Genomic DNA, 21,122 nt, shown 5'->3' on the forward strand with positions numbered 1-21,122 from the left:
TTCCTGCTAAGAGCAGCCACTCTTTTTTCTAATTTCTGTTCAACTCCTGGGTCTGAGAAAAAGAGTGATGCTTTTGCTAGAATTTTGTCTAAAATAAGAGCATTGTGCCATGGGCTTGGACGCTCGGGGGCGTCTTCGGTTTTGTTTTCTCAGCTGCGTGTTGGACAGTTACAGGGTTTGGCCCAGTGACCCACAAGAGAACTGCAAAGGGGTTAGGGGTGCTGTTTTCGGAGTCAGACACACCTGGACTAAACCCTGGCTCTGTCCATTTGCGGGGCAGCCTACCTACCCCCTGCCCGTCTCTCTCCCGTCACCTGTGAACCGGGCTTGATCATCTGTGCCTCTTTGGGAGGATTGAAAGAGGATTCGAGGAGATAATCCACGCACCAGGCTGAGCCCCGTTCTGCTCCCCAACGGATTGTAGTTTTGTTTTTAGTTCTGTGACTTGAAGCGTGATAGGCCTCGGATCATTCATTCATTCATTCACCGCTCAAATATTTATTACTGCCCATCTCTCAGTGCCTAGTTTCCTTTATCTTCAACACGAGGATAATAACAGGAGTTATCTAGCTGAGGACTAGATATGAGGGCTTAAAGAGTAAATCTATGTGAAGCGCTCAGAATTGTGCCAGGTGTGAAATAAACGTGATACACATGTCAACCGTCATCACCGTTAGTACTAGTTTGTGCCAGGCACTGTGCTAGTTAGACTCTAGGTGAACAAACTAGAATGACCTTTGACTTGTGGATCTTGTAGGCTCTTTCCTCCTTATTTTCTCCATGGGGAGAAAAGCCAACCAATGTCTCGTCACTGCCCATGTAAGATGAAGTAATGGGTTTGAGAGAGTCACTCCTAGGGACCTGCCAACTTGCTGGCTGCTGCCCTAGAGGCTGGCGTAAGAGTCATGCCTCCCTCCCTCCCTCCCTCCGTCTCCCCCTTCATCAAGTCTCTGGGCCCCTAGCCCTGTGCTCTTAGCTTTGGTTCAGCACGATTCAAAGCACCCGTAAACGATTACTCAAAGGGAGAGAACCATGTCTGTCTTGCCTAAGTCACAGCTGTGGAGGTCAGTATCTATGAAAAGGCTCTGTAACTTTCAAAATGCCACCCAGACAAGAGGTTTAGGTAGAGAGCCCAGCGAGGTGGATTTGAAGTTAGGGAACAGAGCTTAGTCCTGGCCCCGCCACTTGGTAGCCGTGTGGAACTGTTTCAGGTCACCTCTCCTCTCTGAGTTGGTTTCTCAATTGTCAAATGAAGAAGTGACAGGTCCTGCCTGGTAGGATTGTAGTGAGGAGGAAGTAGGAGCAGAATACAAATGTAAGGTCATTCAAGGCCCCCTCAAATGCCTCCGTCCTTTTGGAGGTGAGTCCACTGCTCCTTTCTCTGAGCTCAAAGGCATTTATGTATACAACCACTAGAGCAGTGCTCATCATTCTGCACAGGCTTAGACTGGCCTCCCCGGACACAGACTCTGAGATGGAGAAGTGCATTGCCAGGGGGCTCCCTGGAGAGACACCTGTGCGGATGTGAACCAGGCGAAGTTGGAGAGCAGGAGAAGCTGACACGTGGAGACGGTTGCTAAGGCCACATCTGGTCCCCCAGCGAGCTCTGGGAGACCTGGGATGGCCTTTCAGAGCTGTCCTGAAGGACGCAAGGGGGCGGCCCTTTTTTTTTAAATTTATTTTTTTATTGAAGTATAGTTGGCATACAATATCATGTTAATTTCAGGGGGTTACCAGAGTGACTGAGGAAATGCATTAGGAAACGATCACCAAGATAAGTCTATTAACCATCTGTCACCACTCAAAATTATTACAGTATTATCAACTATATTCCTTGTGCTGTATATTACATCCCCGTGACATTTTTTTTTTTTTTTGCGGTACGCAGGCCTCTCACTGTTGTGGCCTCTCCCATTGCGGAGCACAGGCTCCAGACGCGCAGGCCCAGCGGCCATGGCTCACGGGCCCAGCTGCTCCGCGGCATGTGGGATCTTCCCGGACCGGGGCACGAACCTGCGTCCCCTGCATAGGCAGGCGGACTCTCAACCACTGCGCCACCAGGGAAGCCCCCCGTGACATTTTATAACTGGAAGTTTGTATCTCTTAATGCCCTTCACCTCTTTCATCCAACCCTCCACCTCCCTCCCCTCTGGTGACCACCTGTTCGTTCTCCATATTTATGACTCTGTTTCTGTTTTGTTTTGTTTGTTCATTTGTTTTGTTTTTTAGATACCACATATAAGTGAAATTATATGGTATTTGTCTTTCTTTTTATGACTTATTTCACCTGGCATAATACCCTCTAGGCCCATCCATGTTGTTGCAAATGGCAAAAATTTTAATTTTTTATGGCTGAGTAATATTTCATTTTAAATATATATATATATATACTTAGGTTGCTTTCATACCTTGGCTACTGAAAATAATGAACATACGGGTCATCTGCGTTTCCGGATTACTGTGGAATAGCTGGATCGTATGGTAGTTCAACTTCCAATATTTTGAGGACCCTCCGTACTGTTTTCCACAGAGGCTGCACCAGTTTACATTCCCACCCACAGTGCATGAGAGTTCCCTTTTCTCAACATCCTGGGGGTGGGGGGTTTGGCCCTTTAAATCATCACCTCGACCAGGGGCTACTCCTCCCCCCATCCCCTGGCGGAGTCATAACCTTCGACCAGACAGAGGCAATTCCCAGTGAATGAATGACAGTGTCAGGAACAGCTGATATCCCATCCCTAAAGAAAGGACCTGCCAGAAGCTATGCCAAGCATTCGGGATCAATGGAGAATGAATAGAATTTTTGCACATGGGACTTTCGATCTATATATGGTCTATATTTACCTATTTGGTCTCTGGTCAGCTTGGAGGCCCACCTTGGGCCACAGTCTTGTCTCATGAGAAGAACGCATAGTTGGTGCTTAATAAGAGTCTGCACCATCTCATTACCGGTAGTGCACCCAGGTGCCTTTCTTTGTCTCTCCAAAGTGTCACCACCCGATCTTTTGAAAGATATGAGTCCCTTCATCATGGGCTAAACCAACACACAGTTATTTTTTCACACTCAAAAGAGACAAAGGAAACCAGCCTGTAAGATGGAACCTCATTTAAAAACATCCCGTGCAGCATCTGAAATGAAGGCTGCCTGGGACCAGGCCCGGTCAGGGCCTGGTCTCGAAGCGTCCACCAGAAACTTGCCAACGAGGGCAAAAATGGCAAACTCTCCCAGGATGCTTCAGCAGGTCGCTCGTTTTGAAATTTTCCTGGGAAACTTTGCCACGGAGTGCAAACCTAGCTGAAGCTCTACACCTGCCAAATCCTCTAGGCTCTGCTGAGCTAGGGTTCATAGTCCAGGTCTTGACCTTATCAGAGTTAGCCTGATTTATGATGGAGTGCATAAAAACCACTTGCATTTAAAGAGAGCTGTTGACGAACTAGTGGGGGCTCCATGTGAGGATGTGGGACCCTGAGCCCACATTCTCCCCTGTCGTCCTGTGGGAAGTGTGCCGGATATGGCTACCATTACCATTGCTAATAATATTGGTTTGGCCAAAAAATTTGTTCGGGTTTTTCTGTAAGATGCTATAATAATAAGAAGGGTGTGGTCGCCTGGTACAGCATTTTATAGTGCCAAGCAGTTTTACTTGCGTTATTTTAGTTGGTCCCCACAAGTCTGTGCAGTAGGGAGATGTCTGAGCACAAGGAAGTTGTCCAAACTCTCTGGGCCTCAGTTTCTCCATCTCTAAGCCGATAATAGAGCCTCTTAAGTTATTGTGAGGATTAAATAATGTAACACCCATGAAGCCCTTAAAGAAAATAGCACCTGGCATGTACGAATTTTTTTCTTTTTTCTTTTTTTAACAAAGAATTTACTTTATTAGAAATAAAAATGGGACTTCCCTGGTGGTGCAGTGGTTAAGAATCCACCTGCCAATGCAGGAGACACAGGTTTGAGCCCTGGTCCAGGAAGATCCCATATGCCGCGGAGCAACTAAACCCATGTGCCACAACTACTGAGCCCACGTGCCACAAATACTGAAGCCTGCATGCCACAACTACTGAAGCCTGCATGCCTAGAGCCTGTGCTCCGCAACAAAGAGAAGCCACTGCAATGAGAAGACTGCACACCGCAACAAAGAGTAGCCCCCTGGGCTTCCCTGGTGGTGCAGTGGTTGAGAGTCCGCCTGCCGATGCAGGGGACACGGGTTCGTGCCCCTGTCCGGGAAGATCCCACATGCCGCAGAGCGGCTGGGCCCGTGAGCCATGGCCGCTGAGCCTGCGCGTCCGGAGCCTGTGCTCCGCAGTGGGAGAGGCCACAGCGGTGAGAGGCCCGCGTACCGCAAAAAAAAAAAAAAAAAAAAAAGAGTAGCCCCTGCTCGCCGCAACTAGAGAAAGCCTGCGCACAGCAACGAAGACCCAACGCAGCCAAATAATAAATAAATAAATACATTTATTTAAAAATAATAATAATAAATTGTTATGATGCAATGATCTGCTAAGTGTTTTTTTCTTTTTTTAATTGAAGTTTAATCAATTCACAATGTTGTGTTAGTTTCAAGTGTACAGTAAAGTGAGTTAGTTATACATACACGTATACCTAGTCTTTTTCAGATTCTTTTCCCATGTAGGTTATTACAGAGTATTGAGTAGAGTTCCCTGTGGTTTATCTATTTTATATACAGTAGTGTGTATCTGTTAATCCCAAATTCCTAATTTATCCCTCCCTCCCCCACTGCCTTCTTTAATAACCATAAGTTTGTTTTCTACGTCTGTGAGTCTATTTCCATTTTGTAAATAAATTCATTTGTATCATTTTTTTTTTAGATTCCAACTAATTTCTTAACAAATGTTTGAAATTACTGATAGGCAATTTTAGTCTCTCTCTTTTTTTTAATTAATTTATTTATTTTCATATTTATTTTTGGCTGTGCTGGATTTTTGTTTCTGTGCGAGGGCTTTCTCTAGTTGCGACAAGTGGGGGCCACTCTTCATCGCGGTGCGCGGGCCTCTCACTGTCGCGACCTCTTTTGTTGTGGAGCACAGGCTCCAGACGCACAGGCTCAGTAGTTGTGGCTCACGGGCCTAGTTGCTCTGCAGCATGTGGGATCTTCCCAGACCAGGGCTCGAACCCGTGTCCCCTACATTGGCAGGCAGATTCTCAACCACTGCGCCACCAGGGAAGCCCCAATTTTAGTCTCTTTAGGAGAGGAAAGCCAGATTCAGAGGGGCTAAGTTTATGAATAAGATACCTGGGCATTAAGGAAGGAAAACAGAGGGGGACTACCATGCAAATGGGGCCAGACTTTCCCACACTGGATTTCCAACACGAGCCATATAGCATTTGCCTGTCAACTTGGCAACAGAGGAAATACTGAATCTTCAAAAGAAAAAAAAAAAAGATGAAGGCATAGTGTTGCCAAAGAAAGAAATTTTTTAAAAAACAAAAACCTTGCACTTTTCAAACAATTGAACCCTTCTCATCTTTATATTTAGGTCTAAATAACCAAGGGATTATCATATTCAGAGATAATTAGGTTTGAAAAAGGTCTCTTTGCTCCGAGCCCTCCACTGAGGGCTTTTGAAGGCCTGCACTGTGCTTGGGGTTTCACATCCACGTGGCCTCCCTCATTTTGGTTATTTCCTCCCCAAACAGAAGTTCAGCTGGCAGAGCCCTCGAAAGCAGAGGAAAGTGTGATCCTGGTGCCTCGGACCCCCGGTCTCCTCAGGAATGAAGGTTTTCGGGGTTCTCATGGTCTTTGTCTCCTGCCGTAAGTAGTAACAGCTGAGTGAGCTCAAAGGCGCTGTCCTGTCTGTGTGTCTGTGTCCGGGGTGGTCCCTTCTCAGGTAGCATCAGGTGAGGGGAAATCAGGTGTCACTCAAAGGGGAATCGGGAGTGGAACGGCCCCCACCAAAGTCCTCCTGCTTCTGCTTCTCCTACAAAATGGGTTGATCTTGGTGTTGGGATCTCACAGAACATCTAGAAAATCAAAGGTTGCTAACCGTTTGCTAAGAAAGAGAGCATTTGACAATTGTTTTACCACACACACACCATTCAGGAGTCTTTTTTTCATTTGGTTGCTAGCTGCCTTTATTTAAAGTCTTGTGGATTCCAGGACAAAAATGCAGACACATATCTAGCTAATTTAGGAATGATTAATTCTCATCAGAAAGCCATTCTTACGGTGACCTAAGGAATAATTAGTAATTATAAGTCATTGCTACCAGGAGATCTGATTACCTACCTCTGCAAAGTGAAAGAGAACTTACTAGGAAACCGTGTTGGGTTTGTTGGAAAACTCTTTGACTCCTTGGTTTGACCAGATGAGTAGAGATTTGCTCAAATCCATTTTTCTATCTGTTTCAGCTGTGAAGCAATCGCTTTGGGCTTCCTAAGTCAAAATGTCAAAAATGGGGTTCCCTTTTCCCTTAGTCAGTGGTGGAATTTACAGTTTTCAAGATCATGATGTTAGAGGCAGGGGACCCATGTGTAGGAAGAGCCACTGCTGCAGCCCCCATCGTGTACCCCAAGAGCAGTGTCTGAGTGTGGTCCTGCCCTCTCTCCAGGGGCTGCTCCAGCCCCAGAGACCACCCCCAGGCTTTGGCCCCCTCTGCAATGTTTTGTGACAACAAGGCACCCAAAATCACAGTATGAGGTTGGAAGGCTCCTGGGAAAATTTCCCCAAACCTCCTGTCTTCGATTTTCTTCTTCAAGTTCATGTTTTTATTTTATTTTTATTGTAAAATTAATATCTGCTTTTAATTAAAAAGAAAAATACACAGAGTAACAAGAGTATAGAATATAGAGTAACAAGACAAAGCCCCTTCTCATCCTTCCCAGACCTTGATCCTTTTCCTACACTCAGATGTAAGCACTCTTCAGAGTTTGATATACATCCTTCTAGGCCTTTATATATGTACATTTCAAACATTTCAATAGAAAAGTAAAACACGCTTTTTGTAAGAAAAAAAATATATATATATATCAGACAGCAGAAAAGTATTTAAGATAAATGTTGCCTGTTGTTTTTCTCCACCTACTTCCTCAGTCCCATTGCCTAGTGATATTGCTAAAAGTAGTATGTTTTCAAGACATCATTTAGTTATTATCTCCCTGTCCATGGGCATGTGGGTAGTCTCCAATTTTTTGATATCACAAATGATGCTGCAGCAAACATCCCTGTATAGTATATATGTATATACATATATATGTATATCAATACATACATACATGTATGTATATCCACACATACATACATATATATCCATCCATCCATACATACATACATATATATATATATATATATAATGTTCCCCCCTAACTTTCCTAGGCATTTTGTTGAAGTAAAAATTGCTAGGTCCATGTGTATTTGCCATTAAAAAAATGGATTGACGACAACTTTTTCTGCCCCTTGAGTATTTTGTTTCTCCTGTGAGGTTGTACATGCCTGATGGTATTTGCAAGGGCTACATTTCTGGCTTTGAAACTTTCTCATTAATAACATCAGATCTGAGAGTGTTTCTGCCCAGGATGGTGGTCTTTTACTTTGGGGAGAAGACTGGAGTTGATAGTATTGTCCTGAATGTCATGGAAACTGGGTTCTCATCCTGGGCTAGCGAGACACTAGCTGTGTGACGCGGTAAGCATGACCCTGTCTTGTCCCCGTTAAAGGGGCTGATGCCCAGGCACCACATTTAGGGGTCTCCTGATATCTGAATGCTAAGCGCTCTGGCTAGGGGACCTGAAAACAGCATCTTTCTCGTCGCATCTTCGCTTCTTCCTTATTTTCTCCTTGGCAGAGATGGCCCCCACCCATGGAAGCTTCTGGCAGTTTCAAAGGATGGTCAAACACATCACAGGGCAGAGAGCCTTCTTCTCAAATTATGGATACGGCTGCTACTGCGGGCCTGGGGGCGTAGGGGTCCCCATGGATGACACTGCCAGGTGAGTGCAGAGGCTCTGAGGCCTCCTGTTGGTTCATTTTCTTGAAGAGAGAGAGGGTGTTAGGACCCTTGCATTGTAAGGAACCGAAACCAATTCAGGTGAGCCTGAGGGTAAGAAAAAAACTAAATGGGAGTGGGAGGGTGGTCTTGAGGAACCCAAGGCTGGGGCTGGCTTCCTGTGGCCTATACCCTATACAGGGCCCGCATGAGGTTCCCTGCTCTGTCACCTTCTGGAAATGCTTGACGATGTTTGAATAAGGGGCCCCTCGTCTTCATGTTGCACCAGGCTTTGCAGATTACGTGGTCAGCCCTGCCCAGAGCTCTAGACTGTTCAGCTCTCAGTCCTCATGGTAAACGTGGTCTTCCCTCAGGCCTCCAGTTTTTAGGATTACAGATGCAGCAAGACTGACCAACTGTCTCCCAGTCCTAATTCCATTTTCCAGGAAAGAGAATCCAAGTGGCCCAGTTTGGAAAAGTTGTCCATCTGGGTGAGGACACATGGCGCAAACTTGGCTGCCAGGCCTACTTCTAAGGATGGGGGTGGGGGAGGGCAAATTCCCAGAAAAGGGGGAGGTTGGTGTTAATCTGGGGAGGGAACAGGGAGGTAGGAAACAGGATGGTTTGTGTGTCTTTTTATTTGAAGAAAGAAGCAGCAAAATGTTCCTGGTCACTTTCACCGTAGTGTGGATAAATATATCCCCATAGTAGGGCGTGAATATCACTCCTGGAGCTTGATTCCTCTGGGTCGGGCTCCTGAGACCATGGAATGTTCCAGCTGGAAGGACCCCAGAGCCCTTGAGGGGACCTGACACTGATGAAATGCCCGTCATATCCTGAGCCCCGGGATTGGTGGTTTGCATGCAGGGCTTGGTTTAATGCTCCCAGCACATGGCCGAGGCCGTGCCACCATCCCCATTCTACAGGTGACAACGGTGAGGGACCCACTAGACGAAACAGCAGAGCCCAAAGACACAGAGCCCTTGAGTGGCAGGGTCAAGGTTTGAACCAGAATTTGCCTGTTTCAAAGTCCGGGCCCTTGGACACTCTGTGCCTCCCCTTCCAAGTCCTGTGGCTGGTGAGAATTTTAACACTATTAGCCAACGATGACCAATGGCAAAGAGCCCACGTGTGGATGGGGACGGTGAGTGAGGAAGACAGAGCGTCCAGCCCAGGGCATCGGCCAGAGCTGATCCTTTTCATGTCTTAGAATCCAGCCCCAGATCTCTGTGTTCCTGCCACTCAGACATGGTGGAAGAGGGGGGCTGAGGCCGTCCCCCAGCTGTTTTCTCTCCTCCCGTGCTCTCCCCTGCTGGCACGCCCACCCCTCCCCTGGCCAACCCTGAGCCTCAGGAGAGCAAAGACTGAAGGATTATGTCTGATGTGCTGACCCTTTCTGCTCAGAGCCTCTCCCAGGGCTGGGCACATATTCAGTGCTCAGTCAAAAGTCATTAAATGAATGAATAAGTCATGGGCACCTAGATTTGAGTCCTGACTCTATCACCTTCCAGCCGTATGATTTTGGGAAATTCACCTCTGGATCTCAGTTCCTCTCCTATAAAACGGAGACAAGGACTGCGCGTCCTAGGGTTACTGTGAGGCACTCATGAGACAGCAGTAGGTAGAGGAGGGCTCTTTGTGTGATTTTTTTTTTTTTTTGCGGTACGCGGGCCTCTCACTGTTGTGGCCTCTCCCATTGCGGAGCACAGGCTCCGGACGCGCAGGCTCAGCGGCCATGGCTCACGGGCCCAGCCGCTCCGCGGCATGTGGGATCCTCCCGGACCGGGGCACGAACCCGTGTCCCCTGCATCGGCAGGCGGACTCTCAACCACTGCGCCACCAGGGAAGCCCTCTTTTTGTGATTTTTAATGTCATCAGGAAGTTACCTCCCTGCCTTCAGCACCTTCTCACCGGGGGCGGCGGGGGGGGGGGGTTGGTTGGAGGGGGGGGTGGTTGGGGGGGGGTTGGGGGGTGGGTTGGAGGGAGGAGGCATGTGAATCCTTTCCAGCCAGTTCCCCAGGGCCACCCTCAGGAAAGCTCTCATCTCCCTCCATCTGGCCCCCAGGTGCTGCCTGGCCCCCAACTGCTGCTGCGAGAAACTGAAGCAGCTCAGCTGCCAGCTGGTGTTGAACGGCTACCGGTTCCGCGTGGCCAACGGGACCGTGGTCTGTGAGTTGCCTTCCCTGTAGGGAATGTCTTTGAAACTGGGCCTTTCCTTAAGGTCAGCCTTGTGGACCCAGAGAATTTTGGGGAAATGAGATTTTTTTCCAAGTGCTTTGGGATGGAGAGCTGTAATTCCGAGAATCAGAGCTTCCCGAGAGTCCTGGCCCGGTGCCTCCCCGGTCCCCATTTGCAGCTGTGCCCCCAGCTCCCTCCAGAGGCGGGGTGCAGGGCACAGCGCCCCCGCCCCCGCCCGGGGTCTTGCATGTGCTCCATAAATAGTTGCTGACTCGAGAGTGAATCTTGCAGCTTCGCGCGGCAGCTGCTGCCGTTGAGAAGCTTCTTCCCGATGTCTGTCCTGTGTTAACAGAGCAGCTCAGCTGTCGTTCAGCTGAACAAATATTTGCGAAGGGTGATTGCGTGCCAAGCACTGGGATAAGTGCGGGGGTGGGGAGGGGGGGACACCAAAGTCAATAGGAGGGGGACGGGGAAGGGAACCCACGTGTCATGGAGGCCATTCAAGGAAGAGGGCCAAGGACAGGATGGGCAAGTGCTGAGTGTCCAGCATGTGGGGAGGGGCCCCTGATCTCCCAGAGCATGTTCTGGGACCGCTGGGTGTGTAGGGCAAGTTGGATCTAAAGGACAAGCCCATTCGCAGGTGCTGGGCCACGGCCTTGTCGTGAACGCCATTCATTTCAGCGGAACCGGTGGTTTGAATGCCCCTTCGAATGTGTGACTCGCCTTCCGCTTGGCCTTGGGGAGTTGCGTGAACCACTGTCCTCCCCTTGTGTGTTTATTCAGAGCTGTGAGTGTGTCTTGGAGATCGCCTGTCTTCTCCCGAGGCCGGGGAACCACCTCCCTTCCACTCATCTCCCAGAGCCCCCAGCCAGGGCTCCGGCTTAGGACACACTGAGCGTTAGGGTGGCACAGTCTCCCTGGTCCCAGTGGTGAAACATGGCTCAGGCCCCTGCAGACAGGAGACCAGCTTCAGCGGAGTCTGCTTCTCGGCCCCCCCAGGCACACCACCAATGGGGAGGGACCCCCCTTTTTCTTATGTGAGCTCAAGGAGACTTCCTGTGTTGGAGCTCTCTGGCTGTGACCGTCCTCAGACCTAAAGCAAGGCGTCCCCTCTGTGAGGCCCCCAAGGCCGTGTCCAGGAGATGGGGAGGGATCAGGGTCTAGTGGAGGGGCGGGGGAGGGGGTGACTGGAGGAGGTTGTCCCCAGAGGCTTGTTTGCTTCGGCATATGATGCCCTCTGGAAGCCAGGGACCAAGTTTCTGACGTCCTCCTCCCACCCCTCGTGGCTCCACATGGTGGAAGGCAGGGGCCAAGCCTGGCTGTTGGTTGGTGGCAGAGAGGCACACAGAAAAGCTGCCCCTGACTCCCCTCAGCCCAGCTCATGGTCTCACTTTCACATGGTTTCTTCTCACCTCTTTTCGCCTTGATCTTAACATCTGTCATGTTAAGTGTTACCTTAGAATGGTTGAAAAGCATCACTACGAGAGAAAATATGCTCTAAGAGCTCTCTCTGATGCCCCTGTAGAGCGCAGGGACCAAGGACGGAGGGAAACGGTGCTCTGAGGAGGGAAGTGGAATTTCAGTAAGTGCAAAGGACCTTCCCGCACTGTGGTCTCAGGCCCAGGCCAAGCCTCCGCCCGCTGCTCCTGTGTCACGGGGGCCAGCCCGGGCTCTCTGCACCCAGAGCAGCTTCCTTATCAACCCTCTTCACCCTCCCTGGTGGGGATCAGAGCGCAGCCCACGACCCCAGGAAGTGGAGCAGAGTGACCTGGGGGCAGAGGCCGGAGCCCCAGGAGGTGGCACAGGAAACGTTCTCTGCTTGGCACACCAGGCTGGGGGGTGGTGAGAGGGGCAGGCAGGGGCCGGGAGCTGGACTGGAAAGTTCGTGGCCTGGCCCTGCTTTCTGCAGATGCTGGCCCCTGCCAAGCAGCAGGAGCCAGGTGCTCCCGAAGCTTGACCAGGGCTCCCAGAGCTCAACATCTTGCTTAGGGAGTTAGCATGGAGGGATGCTTCTCCGTCCTCACCAGGACATCAGCACCCCCTCCTCAGCTGACCCAGCTAGTGAGGACCAGGCTGACCCCCCTGTTGTCCCCACCCCCACCTTGCCAAACCCCTATTCCAGTGTGTGCTGAGACCCCAAGTGAACCCCGCACACATCCATTCGTTTGCCCAGTATCAACTGAGCACCCATTGGGTGCCCATCCAGGGCCAGTGCTGTGCCAGGGCCAGGGGCACAGAACAAGGCAGCCAGCCACAGGCCCTGCTGTCCTGGCCTTCTCCAGAGCTGAAAGTGCCCTTGGGACCATCCAAACCCAACTCTCATTGTAGCAATGGGGAGACTGAGACCCAGAGATGGGGAAGGGTTTGATCCAAGGTAACAGGCAAGATTAAAACTCATACGTCTTGAGGCTTTCTAGTGCTCTGGAACACACTGCTGGCCTGAGTTTTCTAGGCCTCAGTTTCTTCATCCATAAAATAGGTGCACTAACAACAGCTACAGTTCATGAGCATCTGACAGATGCTTTGCACTCAGCACTGTGAATCCGTGATTAACCTTTGAGGTGGGCCTTTTTCTCCCCATTATCGAGGAGGACCCTGAGGCTCAGAGAGGTTAAGTGAGATGGCCAAGGCCACACAGCCATGGAAAGAAGAGTTGGGATTCAGACCCAGGTCGTCTGACCCCAGCTGGTGCCCCTGCCTCCCACCATCCTCCCCAGGGCCATGGGGCCGCTGGGAGGGCGATGGGGCTGCTCTTGGCTGGGGGCTAACACAAATGCGTATCTTATTATCTACAACAGGCTTGCCAGAATGTTCAGTCCTGGCCCAAGGGCAAAGAAGAGCAGAAGGAATTTGCCCCTCTGCAAGGACCCAGATCTTTCTGTTCTAGCTCTACGTACCCTGCTAAGGGGCCCAGAGACAGCACACGCTTTGGAGTCAGGCAGAGCTGGGCCTGCATCCCAGCTTCACCTTTTCTAGCTGGATAATTGCACAGTCCCCCTGGGCCTTAGTCTCATCTGTAAAATGGAGATACTAACCAGAACTTCATAAGGTCACTAAAGGACTGACTAAAGTAACCCAGCTCGGAGCAGGTGCTTAGTTAGTTAATGCCCCTCCTTTTAGAAGTTGAGATTTCTTTTGTTTAATCTCAGTTTCCTTTTCCCCTTTACTTTGTGGGAAAGCACTGGGAGTTTTTTTTAGTACTGTTGAGAGATTTCTTGGAAACATCTCCTCTGCATTTGCCTCCCCTTGAGCTAATGTTATTAACCCCTTATAGGATAAAAGCTCGCCCACTCTACCCCCGGTTATACTGCAGTTCAAGGAGCTGCCTTGCAAGGGTTAACCACCTCCCCAGCCTCCAAGTTCTGAAATCCCGCACCCAAGCCTGGTCCCAGGTTGCCTAGCAACCAGTGGCTGCTCCAGGATGCAGTTGGTGTGAGCAGGGAAGGCAAAGGAGAAAAACAACTTGGTCCGCCCATGTCTCTAAATGTCACTGGGAGCTCAGTGCGGAGAAAGGCCTGGAACCCAAGCCCTGGGGCCAATTTGCCGAGGGGCGAAGGCTCCCCTCAGGTAACCGGGGAGGTCATTAGCCCTCTGTTGAGTGGGCTTACATAAGTACTTGGCATTCGCAAGGGATTTTAAGATGTCAGTGGTGACGCCCCCTCCACCCACACATGAATGCATCTGTAGTGCAGCGGGGAGCCCGGCCGTGGGCAGCAGAGCCCAGGTTCCAGCCAGAGGTACCACTATCACCTCCATCTCTGAACCTGTGACTTCTCCCTCTGCCAAAGGGGGAGGGTGAAGCAGGTAACCACTGGAATTTGTAGTTTGCAAAGATCTTCCTCCTTTGCTACTGAGTTTCCTCCTCACAAGACCTCCGCTCGCTGACACATCACCCATTTCCTCTCCTAGCATCTGTCTCAACCTGACATCATCTCATTTTCTTGTTTATTTATGCATCGATTCTCCCCTCGACTGGAATGTGAATTCCAGGAGAGCGGAGAGCACTTGTTGGGGGCGGCACTTATCCTCAGAAGGCCACAGAGGATGCCCAGAGCTATGCAGTGTGGGGTCCGCTCGCTCAGACCTGTACCTCCGCACTTCCTAGCCAAAGGGCAGGCACGGGTTGGGAACTCAATACCTGTTGGTTTGATGAGTGAGTGAATGAAAAAAAAATTCATGAAATAGTCAGTGCAAGCACCCGTACCCTCATTTGAAAGCCGAGGGAAGATGCTCAGACAGGGACAACTTGCCTGCCATGCTAGAGCATGCAGGTGGCAGATCTGGACCGAGAAACCGACTCCCTGTTTCTTGGGATGGGGGCTTCATTCACTGCCCCGCAGGCCGTGTAAGCCCAGCCAGTAAGCCAGTAGCAAACTGGGATGGAGCTCTTACAGCGTGTCTGGGGCTGAGGATCTGCAATGAAAAGACAAGCTCCCTGCCTGTGTGCAGGGAGAGAGACAGCCCATAAAATATTCAGAAAGAAAGATACACTTAGGTAGTGACAAGTGCTATGAAGCATCTAAAATAAGGCCACAAGCTAAAGGATGAGCATGGCAGTGGGCGGAAGGGCAGGGGGTGTGGGTGCGCGGCGAGGACGGCTACTTTATGTGACTGTAGAAGGCCTCTCTAAGGAGGTGGCATTTAGCTAGTGCGGAAGGAGACGAGGGGCTGGGGGGTGGGCGTCCCACCAGGAGTGAGGCCGGTGGGGCCTGGCCGTGGGGTGAGGGGCTCACCTTCTCCTTCGGTTGCAGGGGAAACATTAAAGCAGGAAGTGATCTGCTCAGATTTTGCTTCAGAAATGTCACTCTGGCCCCTGTACAGAGACGTTGGGGAGCAGGGGAAGAAACGGGGAGCCACTAGTGGGGTGTTTCAGTAGCACTGGGGAGAAGCGACCACTGCACAGATCGATAGCTGGGGAGAAGTACCAGATGCTGCGTGTGTTTGGGAGGCAGATTGATAGGACCTGCTGATGGATTAGATGTGGGGTTCGGAGGTAAGGGAGGCTGACTCTGAGGTTCTTGGTCTGAGCAGCGATGGATGGTGGTGCACCTACGAGCTTGTGCAGATGGGGGAGAGCAGACTCTGCAGACACGGCAAGAGCCTGGCATGAGCCACGTTGGGTTTGAGATGCATATCAGACACCCAAGAGGGAGTCACGTGAACACAAGCCTATTGACGTCTAGAGCTCAAAGGAGATGTCCAGGCTGAGGTGAGAACTGGAGAGTCAGCAGTGCTCGGTGGTATTTAGAGCCCTGAACTTCAAAACAAAAGCTCCCGGGCTTCCCTGGTGGCGCAGTGGTTGAGAGTCCGCCTGCCGATGCAGGGGACACGGGTTCGTGCCTCGTTCTGGGAAGATCCCACATGCCGCAGAGCGGCTGGGCCCGTGAGCCATGGCCGCTGAGCCTGCGCGTCCGGAGCCTGTGCTCCGCAACGGGAGAGGCCACAACAGTGAGAGGCCCGTGTACTGCAAAAAAAAAAACCCAAAAAAAACCCAAGCAAAACAAACAAAAAAAAAAACAAGAGCTCCCAAGGAGAGGGTTTAGAGACCAGGCCGGAGGCCGGGCACAGAGAATAGCAGCGTGGCAGGCAGTCTGGGTTAGCCCAGGCAGGAACGTAGACCTTCTTGCTTTGTCTCATTGGTGGAGGTATATTTCATGGAATGAGAAAGCATATCCTAAAGCTGTCAGCTCCATTCTTCATGCCTCAGTTTCCCCATCAGCAAATTGGAAGATGCAGGATCTGGGTTTAGGCTTGTTTTTAAAAGATGACTTCCAAACATGGCATTTCTTGGCCCAGAGCTGCCTCTTCTTCCGGCCCATGACTGGCCTGATGCTACAATGGCTGTGGGATGTCCACAGCAATGGACCGCTGCTCCAGGTCGGTCCTGACAGCCTGCACCCTGGGCAAGCTGTTAGATGTAGAACTAGACAGCAGGAGAGAATTCTACTCCACGCTTTGGAACAGAGCGGAAGACAAAGCAGGAAAGGGGGTGGTGAGAAAGGAAGAAGGAGGTTTGGTGAATTGAGATGGAAGAAAGAAGAGATGTTACAGACTAGGAACAGGAGACAAAGAGATAAACAGAAAGGGAGAAGGATGAGAAAGAGGAAAGGGTGAGAAAAGTGCCTCGCTTCCAGTTTCCAGAGAAGCAGCACCCGGGTAAGTGAGAGCACCAGGTGCCAGGCCCTTTGGGAGGGAAGCGAGGTTGGATGGGGCATGGCCCTGTGCCCAAGTAGCCCTGGGCCCCGCCAAGGGCAGCAGCCACACAACCCGGTGGGTCCCTGCAGACCATGGCGGCTGCCGGGGGAGGGCAGCAAGGGGCATGCTGGGCGGAGGTGAGAGACCTGGACATGGAGGGGACGGAGGTTCTCAGGGAGTCCCTGTGGGAGCTGGGGCCTGATGGGTCTTGAAGGATTGTCACAGATGGAGAAGGGAGAGCACGAAGGCAAAGGTGATCCAGGTGCCAGGAACAGTGGGAGCGGCAGGAACCATCCCTGGCACATTTCCTGAGGGTGAGTGGAGAGGTACAGCTGAGGCGTAGGGTGGGTGTCAACATGTCTTGAGAAATCCAGGCTCCAGTGAGATGTGGGAGGACAGCTTCCTGCAGGAATTGTAGACTTCGGAGAGGGGGAAAAGCAAACAAACAGACGATAGCCAGCACTGGTCCAGTTTCAAAGGACCCTTCTTTTTCCAACATGTGAAGCTAAGGGTGCACCATCATCATAATAACAAGCATTTACAGAGGCCTCTCTGTGTTCTGAGCACATCCAGACCACTCCATCTGTAACGACACCAGTGAAAATCCTCACAGCAATCTTGTGAAGTAGACACCATTATTTACTTTTGATACTATTGCTTTAATCACCATTTTTTAAAAATTTATTTATTTTTGGCTGCATTGGGTCTTCGTTGCTGTGCACAGGCTTTCTCTAGTTGTGGAGAGCGGGGGCTACTCTACGTTGCGGTGCGTGGGCTTCTCATTCTGGTGGCTTCTCTTGTTGCGGAGCACGGGCTCTAGAACGCAGGCACAGTAGTTGTGGCGCACGGGCTTAGTTGCTCCGCAGCATGTGGGACCTTCCTGGACCAGGGATCGAATCCCTGTTCCCTGCATTGGCAGGCGGATTCTTAACCACTGCGCCACAAGGGAAGCCCTATCACCATTTTATAAATGATACTGAAACTAACTTGCCCAGGGCCAACACATCAGGGAGTCTGGCCACCTCACTTCCTCACCCCCACAACCCTCAAAAGAGAGTGGAAATGGAGTGGAGTTATCTAGAAGGAGGCTGCCTTAGACGTCCCCTACACACACACGCACACACGCACGCATGCACGCACGCACGCACACGCACATGCACATGCACCGGTGCACAGAGCACTATTACTCTGACTACTAAATGAAAGATGCCCACCTAGTGGTCACTTGGCCACAGTGCAGACACTCAATCCCAAAGGCCCATTGAGGCTTCATTCACTAATTCAATGACTATTGAGCACCTACTCTGTGCCAGCATAGTATCCCAGCTGGGGATACTGGGAGGGACAGGACAGAAAAAGCCCCAGTCTCACAGAGCTTACACTTTGTTGATGAGAAACAGACACAAATAAGAGAAATAAGAGATATGAAAAGTATGGTGAATCAAACAAATGGGGATGTGAGGGATAGTGGCTGGAGAAGCTTTAGAAGGAGTGGGCAGGGAGAGCCTCTCTGAAGAGAGGAAATCTGACCAAGACCCAAAGGTGGGATGGACCCAGCCACTTAAAAATCCTGGAGAGAAGTGTTTCAGACAAAGAGAGTAGCAAGTGCAAAGGCCCTGGGACAAGATCAAACAAAACATGCGACATAAAGAGGCCATTGGTCCTGGAGCAGCGTGAAGGTGAGAGAGTGGAGGTCTGTGAGGATGGAGAGGTTGGCGGGGACCCCATCATGGCAAGCCTGCTTTGGAGTCCATGGCAAGGATTTGGGATGTCTTTGCCCAAATAGTAGGAAACCACAGCAGGGCTTTCAGCAACAGAGTGATCCTAATTCAAGTTACATTTAAAGATGGTCTTGGACTTCCCTGGTGGTGCAGTGGTTGAGAATCTGCCTGCCAACGCAGGGGACAGGGATTCAGCCCTGGTCCGGGAAGATCCCACATGCCATGGAGCAACTAAGCCCATGCACCACAACTACTGAGCCTGCGCTCTAGAGCCCACAAGCCACAACTACTGAGCCCGTGTGCCACAACTACTGAGCCGGTACTCCATAACAAGAGAAGCCAGTGCAAGGAGAAGCCCGCTCGCCGCAACAAGAGAAAGCCTGTGTGCAGCAATGAAAACCCAACGCAGCCAAAAATAAATAAAATTTAAAAAAAAATTTTAAAGACAGTCCCTGTTTATTTCTTTCCATTAGGGTGGAATTGCTGGTGATGACAGAGATTGGGATTGTGGCCAAGAAGATGGAGAGAAAAGGGAGGAGTGAAATATGCTAAACATAGAGACATCAATGGAACTTCGGGTGGATGGGCTGTGAAAGCGAAAGGGGGGTAGGAATCAAGGTCGGCTGCTAGTTTTCTGGCTTGAGTGGGAGGGGCTGCCATTTCCCAAGCCGAGAGTGTGGGTGGAGGACCAGCTCAGTGGGCGGGGGACCGGAAGGGGACCCTTACATCCAGAGCTTCCTTTGGGGCATCTTACACTGAAGATGCCTGCGACATCCAGGTGAGAAACCAGGTAAGCTGTTGGAAGGAGGGGCTGAGTTCTGATAAAATAGGTTTCGTGTCCTTGGCCTGGGTGCTGCCTGGCAGCACTAACCCAGGGCCCCTCCGTGCAGCCCACACCTGCTCCTTCTCTCACTTCCTTCCAGGCTTCTCCTTGGGGCATGTCCCGGTGTGGTGGGGGAACGGCTTGGGGACAAAAGAAAAGAACTCCCAGTTCCTTTCCTTTCTATTTTCAACCCTTGACCCCTTGCAGCGAGCTCCCAGCTCTCCCCAACTTTAGAATCAAACCCTGGGAGTGGATGGAAGCCCCCTGTGACCCTCTGTCTCCCTTCAGTTGAATGCGCCCTTGGTCCTGGTGTCGGCTGCCTCTGTGGGCTAAGAGCCTGCGAGTGTGACACGCAATCCGCTTCAAAGAGAACCTGCCCAAACTTCAAGCGGTTCTTCTCCAGCTGGCCCCGCTGCGGCAGGAGCAAACTCCAATGCTAGTGAGGCCGCGTGTCCCTGGTCGGTCTGGTCTGGGATACTCCTTTGTCACTCAGCATTAGAGGGCTGGAGATCAACAGTGGAAAAGACAGAATCCTGGCTTTCTATGGGGGGAGACAGACCATAAACATACACATAAATAGTACATTCCAATAGCAGTAAGACTAGGAAGCAATAAAACAAGGTGACAGGGTAGAGAGAAGTCGCCTACCCCCATCCCAGGAAGTTTCCAGGAAGGGAAAGGCCCCAGGATCTGCCTTAAACTCTCCCTCCATCCCCACGTCAAAATCAGGATACAGGGCGGGGTTGGGAACCAGACCCACAACCCAGATCCAGCTGGAGCCAAGCAGGGATCCTGGAAAACAAGGTCTCGGCCACATGCCAAGGACCCGAGAAGCACACTTGGACTCTGTTTCTCATTTGCTGGAGTTCTGCCTTCTCCAGAAAACCCCGAGGTAGGAAAAAGTCGATGCCATTTTCACCTCCCAGGAGACAGAGCATGAGGACATCAGCTCCCACGGCTGCCACCTGGATGTCACGCCAGGAAGATAACAAAGAAATGAAGAAAGAGGGCAAGGGAGAAGGAATTGGGGGTATCCAAGATTTTGATCCACACTTAGAAGTCCCTGGTTATAAGGCGTAAATTCTAATAAATATTAAAGTGGTCCAGTCAGGGTGGATGCTAATCGTTCTGATGCCCGTGGGTAGATTGCAAAAATGACCACAACTCTTCCTACCTCTCTGTATCCTCACCTCTCACGATGTCATGCTCAGCTTTTCCCATCAAGCGGTAGACTGTTTTCCCCACCCCCGAATCTGAACTCTGAACTGGCCTTGTGATTTACTGTGGTCAATAGAACATGGTGGAAGTGATGGTCCACCAGTTGGCCAGCAAGGCCTCTGGAGGCCCAACGCACGTCCCCTCTTTCTTGGAAACACCTGCCGCCACCTGCAGGAGGGCAGGAACCCACCTGGATCAGGGTCGTCAGGCCAGCTGGCTGGCTGAGGACCTCAGTCCTGTGAGAGCACTTGGCAGGGATCAGCAAAGCCAGCTCACGGATGACCAGAGACACCAGAGAACCTCGCTGAGACCAAAACAACCGCCCAGCTGAGCCCCAGCTAAACCACCACCTTGCAGAAGTGCAAGCTACGTAATGGGCCTGTTTAATGTCATTAAGTTTTGGTGTGGTTTGCCGGGCGGTGTAACTCACTGATGTCGTTGGTCTTCACTACCTGAGGCTCTGGGGTTCTCAGCACTGTGCCGAGCTTGGAGGCCACATGAACAGCGTGGACGTGCCCCTGCCCCTTACCTGTCAGGCTTGGGAGGAGAAAGGCCATCCTCATGCAATACCGGAGAGCACACAGAGGCTGTAATCACTCACAAAAGTTCATTGAGGCTCTCCTAGGCGGCAGGCACGGAGCTGGGCAGTAGGGATACAGATGTTTAAAGAAAACAAACAGAGAATCAGGTGTAAATATCCTGGGGAGAGAGTTGAAAGCCAGAGCAGCTTTTAGAAGTTCAAGTTCAGGCACTTACAATCTGGATTGAGTGATGCTGTCACAGGTGTGAAGACAGGGAAGCCAGAGGTGGGTGGTCAGCAGAGGGTCTGGGAACTAGGGCTCTGGGGCTCAACTGGCAGGTCACAGGGGAAACTGGTCTGTTTTCCCACCTGCCCACGCGCTGTAGTAATCGCTACTGCAGAAGGAAACTTGGGGTTGACGGGCGTCACGGTGAAGGTTGTAAAAGGCGGTGAGGGGAGTGACCATGGAAAGGCAGGCATGCAACCAGGGTGGCTGGGCGCCTCCCCTCCTTGGGGACTCCGGACCACA

General features: G+C 51.0%; 1 protein-coding gene across 1 annotated transcript in view; it reads left to right on the plus strand.

Moving 5' to 3' along the window:
• PLA2G2C (phospholipase A2 group IIC) overlaps positions 1–19,392 on the plus strand; it is a 24,079-nt gene extending 4,687 nt beyond the window's left edge. Inside the window, exons 3-5 of the mRNA XM_049697189.1 lie at positions 7,798–7,942; positions 10,004–10,107; positions 19,063–19,392. Coding sequence (XP_049553146.1) covers positions 7,798–7,942; positions 10,004–10,107; positions 19,063–19,295 — 482 coding nt within the window. The 3' untranslated portion in view covers positions 19,296–19,392. The remainder of the gene's footprint in view (positions 1–7,797; positions 7,943–10,003; positions 10,108–19,062) is intronic.
• The last annotated feature ends 1,730 nt before the right edge of the window (positions 19,393–21,122 follow it).

Source organism: Orcinus orca, chromosome 1 (assembly GCF_937001465.1).
Source record: "Orcinus orca chromosome 1, mOrcOrc1.1, whole genome shotgun sequence".
NCBI classification, from domain to species: domain Eukaryota; kingdom Metazoa; phylum Chordata; class Mammalia; order Artiodactyla; family Delphinidae; genus Orcinus; species Orcinus orca.